General features: G+C 45.2%; 1 protein-coding gene across 3 annotated transcripts in view; it reads right to left on the bottom strand.

Moving 5' to 3' along the window:
* Positions 1 to 3,214: 3,214 nt before the first annotated feature.
* The window catches only part of HAGH (hydroxyacylglutathione hydrolase), a 32,487-nt gene continuing 23,192 nt past the window's right edge, over positions 3,215 to 12,509 (bottom strand). For all 3 annotated transcript variants that reach the window (XM_034420546.3, XM_034420547.3, XM_087878509.1), the window contains exons 4-9: positions 11,498 to 11,615; positions 9,567 to 9,675; positions 8,523 to 8,626; positions 7,761 to 7,862; positions 6,697 to 6,776; positions 3,215 to 3,329 (exon numbers count right to left, since the gene is read on the bottom strand). In XM_034420546.3, coding sequence (XP_034276437.1) covers positions 3,230 to 3,329; positions 6,697 to 6,776; positions 7,761 to 7,862; positions 8,523 to 8,626; positions 9,567 to 9,675; positions 11,498 to 11,615 — 613 coding nt within the window. In that variant the 3' untranslated portion in view covers positions 3,215 to 3,229. The remainder of the gene's footprint in view (positions 3,330 to 6,696; positions 6,777 to 7,760; positions 7,863 to 8,522; positions 8,627 to 9,566; positions 9,676 to 11,497; positions 11,616 to 12,509) is intronic.

The following is a 12,509-nucleotide window of genomic DNA, read 5'->3' as shown; positions in this document are numbered from 1 at the left end:
AGTAGGCATCCTGCTGAGCTTTTGGAGACCAGCCAAAATTTGCCCTCTTAAAAAAAAACAAAAAAAACACAAGATTTGGCGGTTTCATAAAACCTGAGGGCTGGAAGGGACCTTGGTGGTCTTCTAATCCAATCTCCTGCCCAACCAAAGCAGGAAACCTTATTCCATCCTGGCCAAATGCTTGTCCACTCTCTTCTTAAAAACTTTCCATGTCAGAGCATCCACAAATTCTTGAGGCAGGCTGTTCCACTGATGAATGAATAGATTAACAGATTAACAGAGTTGGAAGGGACCTTGTAGGTCATCTAGTCCAACCCCCCTCCCAAGCAGGAGACCCTACACCATTTCTGACAGATGGCAGTCTAATCTCTTCTTCAAAGCCTTGAGGGATGAAGCTCCCACAACTTCTGAAGGCAACAACTGTTCCATTGGTTGATTGTTCTCACTGTCAAGAAATTCCTCCTTATTTCCAGGTTGAATCTCTCCTTGTTCAGTTTCCATCCATGATTCCTTGTCTGGCCTTTGGGTGCCTTGGAAGACAGGTTGACCCTCCTCCTCTCTTTGGCAGCCCCTCAAATATTGAAACACTGCTATCATGTCTCCCCTGGTCCTTCTCTTCGCTAGATTAGCCATGCCCAGTTCCTGCAACCGTTCATCGTATATTTTAGCCTCCAGTCCCCTAATCATCCTGGTTGCTCTTCTCTGCATTCTTTCTAGAGTCTCAACATTATTCGATCAAATTATTCAATCTGTCAGGAAATTTCTCCTTAGTTCTAAATTGGATCTCTCTTCTTTGGCCTCAAGTGCTGGTTAACCTTCTCTGTGATTGCCCCTCAAGTACTGGAAGACAGCTATCATATGTCATCCCTAATCCTCTTCATATAGCCTCTTCAGGCTAGACATCCTTTGCTTAACTGTTCCTCGTATGATTTATCCTGCAAATCCTTTCTTTGTTGCTTTTCTCTGCACTCTTTGTAGAGTCTCAGTTCACGTCCTTGTTTCAGGTAGTTTTGGCAATCACGTGGAGATAGCTGACCGCTGCTTTCTTCTGAGATATATATTTTTTTTACTTCTCAAGCTTGGTTTTCTGGTGATGAATAGAATAGAATAGAATAAGAATAGAATAGAATAGAATAGAATAGAATAGAATAGAATAGAATAGAATAACAGATTTGGAAGGGACCTTGGAGGTCTTCTAGTCCAACCCCCTGCTTAGGCAGGAAACCCTACATCACTTCAGAAAAATGGTTATCCAATCTCTTCTTTAAAACTTCCAGCATTTACAACTTCTGGAGGTTAATTGTTCTGACTGTCAGGAAATTTCTCCTAAGGTGCTTCTCTCCTTGATTAGTTTCCACCCATTGCTTCTTGTCCTGCCCTCAGGTGCTTTGGAGAATAGCTTGACTCTCTCTTCTTTGGGGCAGCCCCTGAGATATTGGAAGACTGCTATTACGTCTCCCCTAGTCCTTCTTTTCATCAAAATAGACATATCCAGTTCCTGCAACCGTTCTTCATCTATTTTAGCCTCCAGTCCCCTAATCATCTTTGTTGCTTTTCTCTGCACTCTTTCTAGTCTCAACATCTTTTTTACATTGTGGTGACCAAAACTGGATGCATGTATATCTTCTGTCCATGTATTATAGAATAGGATCGTACACCTTCTCAACCCAACTTAGCTTTCAAAACCAACACTATTGTGAAAACTCCTAGCGATGCCCTAAGATTGTTTTCATTTTCCAAAGTTAAAAGAGGTGCTCCTTTGTTGTTATTTAGTACAAGTCACTCCGGTAATTTCACGAAGGGTTAGAAAAAGTTCAGGAAAAAAAGATCTGTTCCATCTGTAAAACATCTTGAAGTTTTGGAGGAGGTTGGAGGAAAAAAACCCAAATCACCTTTTTGTTCACAGCCAGTGCAAACTCAAGGGAAGTCGCATTGTAACGTTCAGTGCAGAGGAAATGACATTTTTAACAAGGCATCCTGAGAATTTGACATTGGACAGACTTATCTTTCCTTTGGTAATGACGGTTTTCAATGACGGTCTTAATCTCTTAAAGTAATATTTATTAGATAGAATATTTATTTACATGTACATTAGCTGAATCAACGGGAAATGACAATTCAAGCTTAAGAAGGAGGCGGTCTACAACGAAGGCTTTGCAAGTGCAGCTCTGCCGTGGCGGCTTAAATAAAGCAAAAAGAAAGAAAGAACATGCCCATTTTTCTACTGTCACTACTTCCCCGGCATGCAAAGGAATCTCTCTGAAAATTCAGAGTTTTTCCAGAGCGCCGAGGATATTTAACGAAGTTGCTAATCACTTCTAGTTGAAGCCATGACCGGTTAAAATAGATTTTAAGATTTGTTTTTTTTTTGTTTTGTTTTTTCCTTTTTAAAGTGCTGTGCTGTTAAAACAATAACCATTTTCCTATTTAAAGATATACAAATGCCTCTATTTACTTTCTCCTGTAACGCTGCCTCTCCTCCTTGGCTTTCCCAGCCCGCTGCTTTAGTTTCCTGAGAGACGGGCACATGCGCTCAGGGGAACGGGCGTTGCTCACGTGCGAAAGAGCATATGCGGATTGCAAATGTTTAGATCAGGGGTCCCCAAACTTGGCAGCTTTAAGACTTGTGGACTTCAACTCCCAGAATTCTCCAGCCAGCTGTGCTGGCTGGAGAATTCTGAGAGTTGAAGTCCACAAGTCTTAAAGCTGCCAAGTTTGAAGACCTCTGGTTTAGATGAAAGGAGCGTTTAAGAACAGCAGAAAACTCTCTTTGGCAGGTTGGAAAGGTTCGTTTTGAAGTTTTAAGGGAAATCGCAGAGCCTTTCAAATGTGCATTTTGACTCAAGAGGCAGAGAAGGTCCCAAGTCGCCTTCCCAGAAAGCCAATGGGGCAAACAAGATGTGTCCGTGACAAAAACCCACAGAATCCTCTGCTCCCCGCAGAGACATCCATACCACTTCCGTGCATCACGCTAAAAATAATAATAATAATAATACAAATAATAATAATAATCAGCTGAGTCCCAAGGGCACAAGAATAATTAATTTTTTTTTCTTTAAACGGCAAAGTGCTTTGGTGACTTTTCTTTTTTTTCCACCTCCCCCTACTGAATTCCATAATGCGAATGAACTCAATTTAAAACGCAACAATGAAAACACCAATTTCCTGAACTGAATAACAGAAAAAAAAAGAAAAGGAGAAAAGAAAAGCAGCAGGGGATCTGGTTCGTTTAATCTTTCGGCACTTTAAAGCTGTCCTTCTCTTTGCGGATAGCTCCCATGGTCCGAACAGGATCCGTTTCCCGGACATGATGCTGCACTGTTGCTTCTCTGTCCAGAAAGAAAAAAAGACTCATTAGGGCAGGGGTCGGCAACCTTAAATACTCAAAGAGCCACAAAGGTCCTAACCGGAAGCCCCCCTCTTCAATTCTGGAGCCGACCGGAAGTCTTGTTCCCCCACCATAGAGTCTCCTCCTAGCGCAGCGTCCTTTTTCCTCTCCCTGTCCTAACTGAAAGCCCTATCAATTGTGGAGCCGACCAGCGGCAAGGAGCCACAGCAGAGGGATGAAAGAGCCACATGCGGCTCCAGAGCCGCAGGTTGCTGACCTCTCCATTAGGGGAACCTGGGAGTTAAAAGAGGTTTTTCAGCATATTCAAGAACTCTTCCCTAACTTGGCAGCCTCCATGGGTTGGACTGATTAATTACCAGAATCCCCCCAGGTCCAGTGGGCAGGGGAGGCTACAGCAATTCATAAGCCAGGGGATGCTTCTTATTCCTTTCTGGGTTGGGTCCCTAGCCCCACAGGACAGCAAAATGCTGTGAGGTACTTGATTCAGCAAACACTTAACTTATCTTTATTGATGTAATAGAACAGCTTTTCTCAACATCAGCAGTTTTTAAGATGTGTGGACTTCAACTCCCAGAATTCCCCAGCTGTGTACCGGTAGCTGGCTGGGGAATTCTGGGAATTTAAGTCCACATGTGTTGTGGACTGTTGGCCACCGGCCCCTCCAGCAGCCGAATCAGAGAAGGAGGAGGAGGCATGGGAGTCAGGGTCAGCATCAAGGCAACCTGGGAGCTCCGAGGGGGAAGAGGGAATGGAGCTGGCAGAGAGAGAGAGACAGAGGCGGAGGGCCGTCTGTCAGCCCTCAGATGGAGAATCAACAGCCCCCAGCTCTGGAGGCGGCTGATGAGGAAGAGGAGGAACAGATGGGCCCGGTGCCTGACGCGCAGATGTGCAGAAGGCAGAGGAGAGGAGAGCAGTGGAAATCTATGGGCCGGTCCTCGAGACGGAAGAGCCACCGCTGCTAGAAAAGTCCCACCCTAGCTCTGGGGATAAAGGCAGGGGGCCTTCTGGCCGGTTGGACTTGTTGGCCTGCGTTGAGAGAGAAACTTTTGCTCCTAATAAAGGAATCATTGCTTCAACTACAGGAGGTTTGTCGTGTTTGGGGAGCTGGATCAGAACAACTCATCTTAAACGTTGCTGAGGTTGAGAAACACTGTAATAAAACACAGAAGAGTAACTTCCTTACTGGGAAATGCTGGGAAAGGTGGGAAGAGAAGAGGGGGATGGATGATCAGGAAGAAGGGGGGAAACTACAAATAAAACATATATTTAAAAAAAGGAAGGAAGGGGTTGACTCGGTTCCAGGGGTGATGGGTGCACCACTACGAGACCAGAAGGACTAAATTGTGGGCATTTCTCTGTAGGAGATCCCTCTCTGTCCGTGATGGCGAACCTATGGCACGCGTGCCAAAGGTGGCATACAAGAGTCCTCTCTGTGGGCACACGTGCCATTGCCAGCTGCTCTTCTGGTTTCTGCGCCCCAACTGATCTTCGCGGGCACCGGAGCACCAGAAAACAGCCTGAAAACGGCCAAAAAAATGGCCAAAAAACCAGGCCATTTATCCGGCTGTCTTATGGACTATGTTCAGGCCATTTTTGGGCTGTTTTTCAGGCCATTTTCAGGCTGTTTTTTGGGCTGTTTTGAGGCCGTCCAAAATGGCCCAAAAAACAGCCCAGAAAACGGCCTGAAAACGGCCTGGAAAACAGCCTGAAAATGGCCTGTTTCTGGACTGTTTTTTGAGCTATTTTCCGGCACTCCAGTGCCCATAAAGACCAGCTGGCTGGCGTGTATGCGCGTGCCAGAAACCCGAAGACCAGCTGGCTGGTGCACGCATGCACGCATGTTCCGGTTTGAGCACTCGGTGCCGAAAAGGCTCGCCATCACTGATCTATGTGGTCTCTTTAAGACAGTGTTTCTCAACCTTGGAAGCTTGAAGATGGGTGGACTTCAACTCCCAGAATCCCCCAGCCAGCGCTGAGAAACACTGGTTGAGAAACACTGCTTTAAGAGATAAAACGTCTTGATGGAACAGTAGTTCTCGACTTACAACAGTCTGTTTGAAGTTACAACGGCACTGTAACAAGTGATTTATGATCACTTTTCACACTTAATGACCGTTGTAGAATCTCCATGGTCACGTGATTTACATTCGGATGCGTGACAGCTGACTCACATATATGACAGTTGCTGTATCCCAAGGTCATGGGATCACCCTTTGTTGATCTTCTGACAAGCAAAGTTGATGGGGGAAGACAGATTCATTTAACAGCCGGGGTTACTAACTTATCAACTTAACAACTGTGGCCGGAAAGGTTGTAAAATGAGGCACAACTCGATACATGTCTCACTTAGCAATTGAAATTTTGGCCTCCATTGTGGTCGTACGTCGAGGACTCCACGAGTTTGAACGTGTTTGGTTAATTCTGAACACAGCTGCATCCCTATTTATTACGAGATGTGGAGCTTTAGGCCACCATATCATTGAAAGATTATTATTGTTATTTTTTTAACCCCCTAGAAGAGTTGAGTTTGTTTTTCATTTGAATGGTACATATTATACATTATATAATATAATGTATAATATAATTATACATTATGTTAAAGGTGGATGGAATTCTGGAATGGTTTATCTCTGATTATTTTACATCTCAAAAACCTGACACTTTTAACGTGTGTGTATGTGTGTATGTGTGTGTGTAGGCTTTTTATATCCACTGGATTTATTGTTTGTATTGGTTATTAACATTTTTCAAAACAGTTTTCCTATATTTGAGGCTGAAATAAAAGAACTATGCTCTATCTGCTAGCTGGGGGGGCGGGGGTCGCGTCCCTAAACTCTACATCTGTACTCAAATTGTTTTGCTTTGCGCAGGTCGCTCTCGGGAAGTGAGGGGAGCCGAATGTCAACTTGCAAAGCTTTCAAGTTGCCATGACCAGGAGGGAGGGAGAACTGATGGAGCTGATTTCCCTAACTGAAACTACATTCCACAGCAATCAGTAGGAGTGCTGGGTTTCACAGCCAGCCAAAGTGGTTAATTGGAGAATGTGATTTATGACACGGCCAGGGAGGAGGGGAGAGACAGGTTTATAGGGGAACGTAAATCTACGTGGGACGTGCAGTTCTAACTGCATCGGAATATTGCTGAAATGGTGCTCCTAATAAATGACTGTATTTCTTTTGAAGTTTGGCTCGTGGCTCATGAATTAGTTTGGGCATCTTTCGGAAACTTTATAGTAGGGATCATTGGTTTATGACCCGATGTTGAGTGTCAGGGGGCAGCTTCCTTTTTTTCAAACCAGTTGGTGAAACAGCGGTCTCTCCACCACCATCCCACCACAGGGAAATTACCTCACTCTCATGAACGGGTTGTATGTGAATTCTTCGCCGATGGTGGATGGGATGGTTGCCTCCCCTCCATCATATTTGGCCTACAAAAAAAGAAGGGAAGAGCTGGAGAAAACTCCCAACAGACAGACGGATCCTTGAAGGACACACCTACTGTGCAACTGCATCAGAGATAACCTGCTGCACCGGTTGTGGGCATTAACATTTTTTCCCTTCCCAGCAGAAGGACCAGACATTTCTGCCAGGGCCCTAAACAAATCCGGAAAAACCATGACAAGAAGGCCAGTCAGAGGGCTGCGATGGTCAACTGCTACATTAATCATCATCATCACCATCATCACCATCTCCTTTTAATGACCCCATAATCCAGGGGTGAAATGCTCCCGGTTCGGACCAGATCACTCGATCCGGTAGTGATGGCGGCGGGTGGTTCGGAGAACCGGTAGCAAAAATCCCTGCCCGCCCCCATGCCCAGCTGAGCCACGCAATCATCAGAGGCTTTTTCTTTTATTTTTAAAAGCATTTTTTCTACAACCTCTTTGGCCGAAAAAAATGCTTTTAAAAGTAAAAAAAAAAGCCTTTGCCGATCAGGCAAGTCAGCTGGAAGAGGTTGTAGAAAAAATGGTTTTAAAAGAAAGAAAAAAAAAAAGCTTGCCAAGCCCACTCAGTCATATTACCCCCCCCCCAAGCCACGCCCACAGAACCGGTAGTAACAAATTTTACATTTCACCACTGCCATAATCCCTTGCAGGGTGGAGTCTGGGCAACTGAAGGGAACTGAGTGTTTACTGGCCCTCCCTGTTGCCAACGCGGAGTTATATTCAGCAGACCTATTCTCATCGTGCCCAGAGAGAGAATTATCTGCCTCTACCTAGGATTGAACTCACAGCCTCCTGATTGTGAGGCGAGAGCTCCATTTCTAGGCCACTGCACTACTCTCAACTGCTACATTAATGCATTGGGGAAATTCAAATGGGACTTTCCTACAGCCAAAGAGAGCAAGCCAAAACCTCTTAGGAACCAGTCCTTTTTTTTCCCCCAAGGAAGGAAAGTGCAAACTATCTTACCTTTGCCCATGATAGCTTTCGTTGGATGGCAGCATTATTTGGTTCCACATGCCGGGCAAACTTTAAGTTGTTGATGGTATATTCGTGGCCACAGTAGACTTTCTAGCAAGCAAAAGAAGCAGAAAAAGAGAACATTAGAAGGCACCAAACTGCAGGTCTGATGCTTCACCAGATGCTTTCCAAAATATTATTTTAACAATTGCAAATTAATGACAGATCTTTATAGATTTGACAATGTTATTTGCCTCAATTGCTTAAAACAGGGTGGGAGGTCTTAGGAGGCCAGGGAGGGATACATTTGGCCTTGTACGATTGGGACTGGTAGAAAACTCTGTTTTGCTAGTCCAGGTTTTAGAATGCTGTATAAATCCAGCTGTTACGTATGTTGACAAAATCAGAAATGAGGTGGTGATAAGCTGCCTGGGAAAGCCAAGGGAAATCATCAAAGCCATTAAAAAGCAAAAGTTAGAATATTTTGGACATGTGATGAGACACCCAGAAAAATACAGCATCCTTCACTTAATTCTCCAAGGAAAGACTGAAGGCAAACGAGGTCCAGGCAGAAGAAGAACATCATTTAAATCTAAGGGACCGGTTTGGATAAAACTCAGCAGCATTTTTTCGTGGCTGTTGATAAAAATAGGATCGCCAACATGATCACCAATGTCCGATGATGGATAGGGCACTAGAAGAAGAAGATACATCTAGCTCACTGTCTTTGTGGGGGGGGGGCCACCCACATTTGTATTTATACAAAAATACCGTTTCAGGAGGGAGGCGCCCCAAGACCTCAATCAAAGCTCTGTACATTTCTTCTGGCGTTCCTTCAAAGAACTTTCCACAGCCAGCCACAAACAAGGTGTCGCCTAGAAGAGAGACAAGGTTCAAAAAATAGAAACCGACTACGATGCTAGGCAAGAACTAGTCCAGGGGTTTGTAACCCGTGGCTCTGGAGCCGCATGTGGCTCTTTCATCCCTCTGCTTCGGCTCCCTGTCGCTCAAAACATGCGTCACAACCACCAAAATGAGTTCAAAATGTTTTTGTTGCATGCAGAAATAAAAATTTGTTTTCTCTGTAGCAGTTCATTGATTACATAAATGCAACACACTATAGTTTTTTTATACATAGGATAAAGGTAAAAAACAATATATGCATCATTATCTTCATTTTAGATGTCAAAAGGGTTTTGTGGCTCCTGGTGTTTTCTTTTCTGTGGCAAACAGGTCCAAATGGCTCTTTGGATGTTTATGGTTGCTGACCCCTGAACTAGTCCTAATTTCTTTGAGAGAAGACAGTCTTTAGATTGCCTTCAACTTGATTTTCTGTTTTAAGTACCGTTTCCCTGCAAATAAAGACATCCCCTGATAACAAGCCCAATCAGGCTTTTGAGCGCATGTGCCACCCCCTGAAAATAAGCCCTCCCTAAAAATATTTAACAGCATGCACAGCTGGTCCCTGCCATTTCCTCTGGTTAGGGTTAGGGGGACAGAGCTGGAAATCAGGTAAGACGGCAAGAGGAGCCCCGTCTTGCTCCACCTGTCCCAAAATAATAAGACATCCCCTCAAAAAAGGCCAAGCGCTTATTTCGGGGTTCAAAAAAATATAAGACAGGGTTTTATTTTGGGGGAAACACAGTAAGCTTATTTTAAAGTTTGATTCCTTTACTGGTTGTATTATTGATGCATTTTTGAACATGGGCTTGTTCTGTGCACTGATTTCTTTCAGGAAGAAAGGAAGCTATTATGGAAATATTGCTTGTAACAACAATAATAATCTGTTTGGAAGGCTCTGGTTCTGGAGCGTACCTGTGAACACCGCAGGTGGTTCCGAGCTGTTTGGCTTGGTCACAAAATAGCAGATGTGTCCAGAGGTGTGGCAGGGAGTTGAGAGGCATTTCACGTTGAGGGAGCCCACCTGAGGGGAAGAAGAAATCTCCTGGTTACTGACAGGGATGCTTTGACACCATTTCTGACTCTGATATCACTCAGCTGACAAAGCAGAAGTAGAAGGAAGCAGAGCAATGAACAGGAGGTGCTACGAATCAGGTTGCTCAGATCAGTCCCATTTCTTGAGCTAGATGCACATTTGCCAGCCTGTGTTGAAGATTTTCCGTTGCAGAAAACTTTTCTCTAGGCCAGGGGTGTCAAACTCAAGGCCCGGAGGCTGGATCTGGCCCACAGGGCTGCCCTGGAAACAGCAAAAGTCCAGCCCTGTCTCTGCTAGCAAAAATGGAGCTCGGGAGGACCACGTACGGCTCTCACAAGCTCCGTTTTCGGTCGTGATGGCCTCTTGCAACCCTCTGCCAGCCAAAATGGAGCTCGGGGGAGCTCCGTTTTCACTGGCAGAGGGCTGCAGGAGGCTGTCGTGGCCAAAAATGGACCTCGGAAGCCCGTTTTTGCTGGCAGAGCGCTTGGGCCACCTCAGCCCCCCCACCACGGCCCCCATGGCCCTCTGAGGTCAAACACAACTCTGATGCGGCCCTCAATGAAATCGAGTTTGACACCCCTGCTCTAGGCAGAGGGATAAAGAAGGCCCCGTTCTTCAATTTTATCTGAAGAATCAATTTGGCCAGAGGCCTTGGTAACTCCGGGCAAGTTTTTACCAATTTGCAATCACAACTGTGCCCAAAATTTATGTTGTGAGACATTGGTTAAGTGAGTTTTGCCTCGTTTTACGACCTTTCTGGCCACAGTTGAGTGAATCACTCCAATTGTTAAGTTAGTGACACAGTTGTTAAGTGAATCTGGCTTCCCCATTGATTTTGCTTGTCAGAAGGTCGCAAAAAGGGGATCTCGTGATCCCGGGACATTGCGACCGTCATAAATATGAGTCAGTTGCCCAGTGTCTGAATTTTGATCACGTGACCATGGGGAGGCTGCAAAGGTCATAAGTGTAAAAACTTGCCGTTGTAACTTTGAACTGTCACTAAATGAACTGTGGTAAGTCGAGGAGTACCTATTTGCGCCTACATTTGAAAAGTTTACAACTGCAAACTTCAAAGCACAATTTTGCTGTCGCAGCCATTGCCGCTTTTCAGCTTGCCAAAATAATAGCAAGGAGGAAGGCCGCAGGAAATCGGCCCCTGGGAACCAAGGTCATCTAACCAGATGTTCAACCAAGACAGTTGGACAGTTCCCATAACAATATACCTGGCCATCTAGTTGGACAATGTGACCTGCACTAATAAGGGGGAGGGAGATTCTATTTTTTTTAATTATGTGAAAACTGCGGGAATTAGAGTTGGTTTTGCTTTCAATCTGTGCCAATATGATGCACTCAATAAAGTTTTGCATTCAGAGATCGGATCGTCTCAATAGTGCTTGCTTGCTTGGGTTCGTCAGTTGGAACCTTGGCAACCACATTCCTCCCCAGGACTTGGGTGGAGGCAACCAAGGGCACCCATGACCAGCTTGCATGCCTACCAGGCTTCTTGGGACCACCCAACTTGGCTATTTTAAAATTCTTTTTGTGAAAAACAAACACAGTGTTTGCTTGCTGCAAAGCAAAACCCCATCTTCTTGTTTTATTTGTATGAATTCCTCTGGCCCACCAAGTCAACATAAATTTTGGGCTCCATTATGGTCGTAACTCAAGGACAACCTGTGAATGGGTCAGTGTAACCATCAGCCCCAGGAGAGGCACATGTTTTCAAGCCTGAATAGGATGCATGTTTCAGAAACTGCCAGGCCCATCTATCCTTCCCCCCCACCTCCCCCGTTGTTGTTGTTGTTTTTACCTGAAATGTTGTAAGATGAGAGACTTTCTGGGTGAGGCCTCCAACCCTGCTATCTCCCCCGTAGACTCGTAACCCAGGCTCCATCTTTACAAGTTTGTCGTTGCCACCAGCGTGGTCCCTAGAAGGTAAAAATGTCAGACTTTGGAGGCTGGACAAACACAGGAAGAAGCATTAGCCGAAAATGCCCATCTAGCTAAATGGCTGTTTGGTCCGAGCTCTCGTAAAAAAAGTTGCATTATGCTGAATAAGCCACCACTGGAAACCGCTTCTGAACTTTGTGCTTGAGGTGGAAAAGAATGAAACGTTGGCTTTGCGTTTTGCAGATTAGATTGACAGATCTTTATAGAAATGACTGGTTCATACTGTTATGGGAAAGCAAAAAGCTGTGATTTGTTGTTAATGCCTTATTCTACTGTAACAGAGAGTCTGTGAGGACCCAGGGCGTGGCACAAAGGCAACACAGCCAGAGAATAAGTATGAGTCTCTTTATTAGCTCCAACTTGGCCCCCAACGTCCCTTTCACTCTCCGGTTTGAAAAAAAACTCACCCACAAATCTGTAACAGCCTTTGGCTGAAAATACTCCAGTCCAAGCTTTAGAAGCAGAAAACTTCCAAATATAAATCCAAGATAAAGTAATTAATCCGGCAAGGCAAGCAAGATAAGGAGTTCCAGAAGTGAAAGAGCATGGCAGTAAATCAAACCGGTTGGGAGGATGCCAGGAACTCAGATAAAGCAGTTAACACGACCCTGACAACCGCCCCTCCCATTTGCCTCTCCTTTAAACTCCATCCCCAGGTGTGCCTTGTGAAGGGAATCGGGGCCCTTTCCTCCCTCGTAAGCCACACAACCCACGTTCTCTCTTCTGCGTTCTTCTCTGCCTGCCCTAGGGGGTCGGCCTTGGTCTTCATCAGAACCCCCCTCCCTTGTTCTACCTCTCCCCTGCTCTACCCAGCGTGACTTTGCCCTTCCCCAGTTTCCTCCACAGCCAACAGAGCCACTCTCCCGCTGTCT

Source organism: Pantherophis guttatus, chromosome 14 (genome assembly GCF_059756535.1).
Source record: "Pantherophis guttatus breed Tessera chromosome 14, ASM5975653v1, whole genome shotgun sequence".
Classification (NCBI taxonomy): Eukaryota; Metazoa; Chordata; class Lepidosauria; order Squamata; family Colubridae; genus Pantherophis; species Pantherophis guttatus.
Note: the sequence above shows the minus strand (reverse complement) of the source record. Positions and strands in the feature narration are given on the sequence as shown.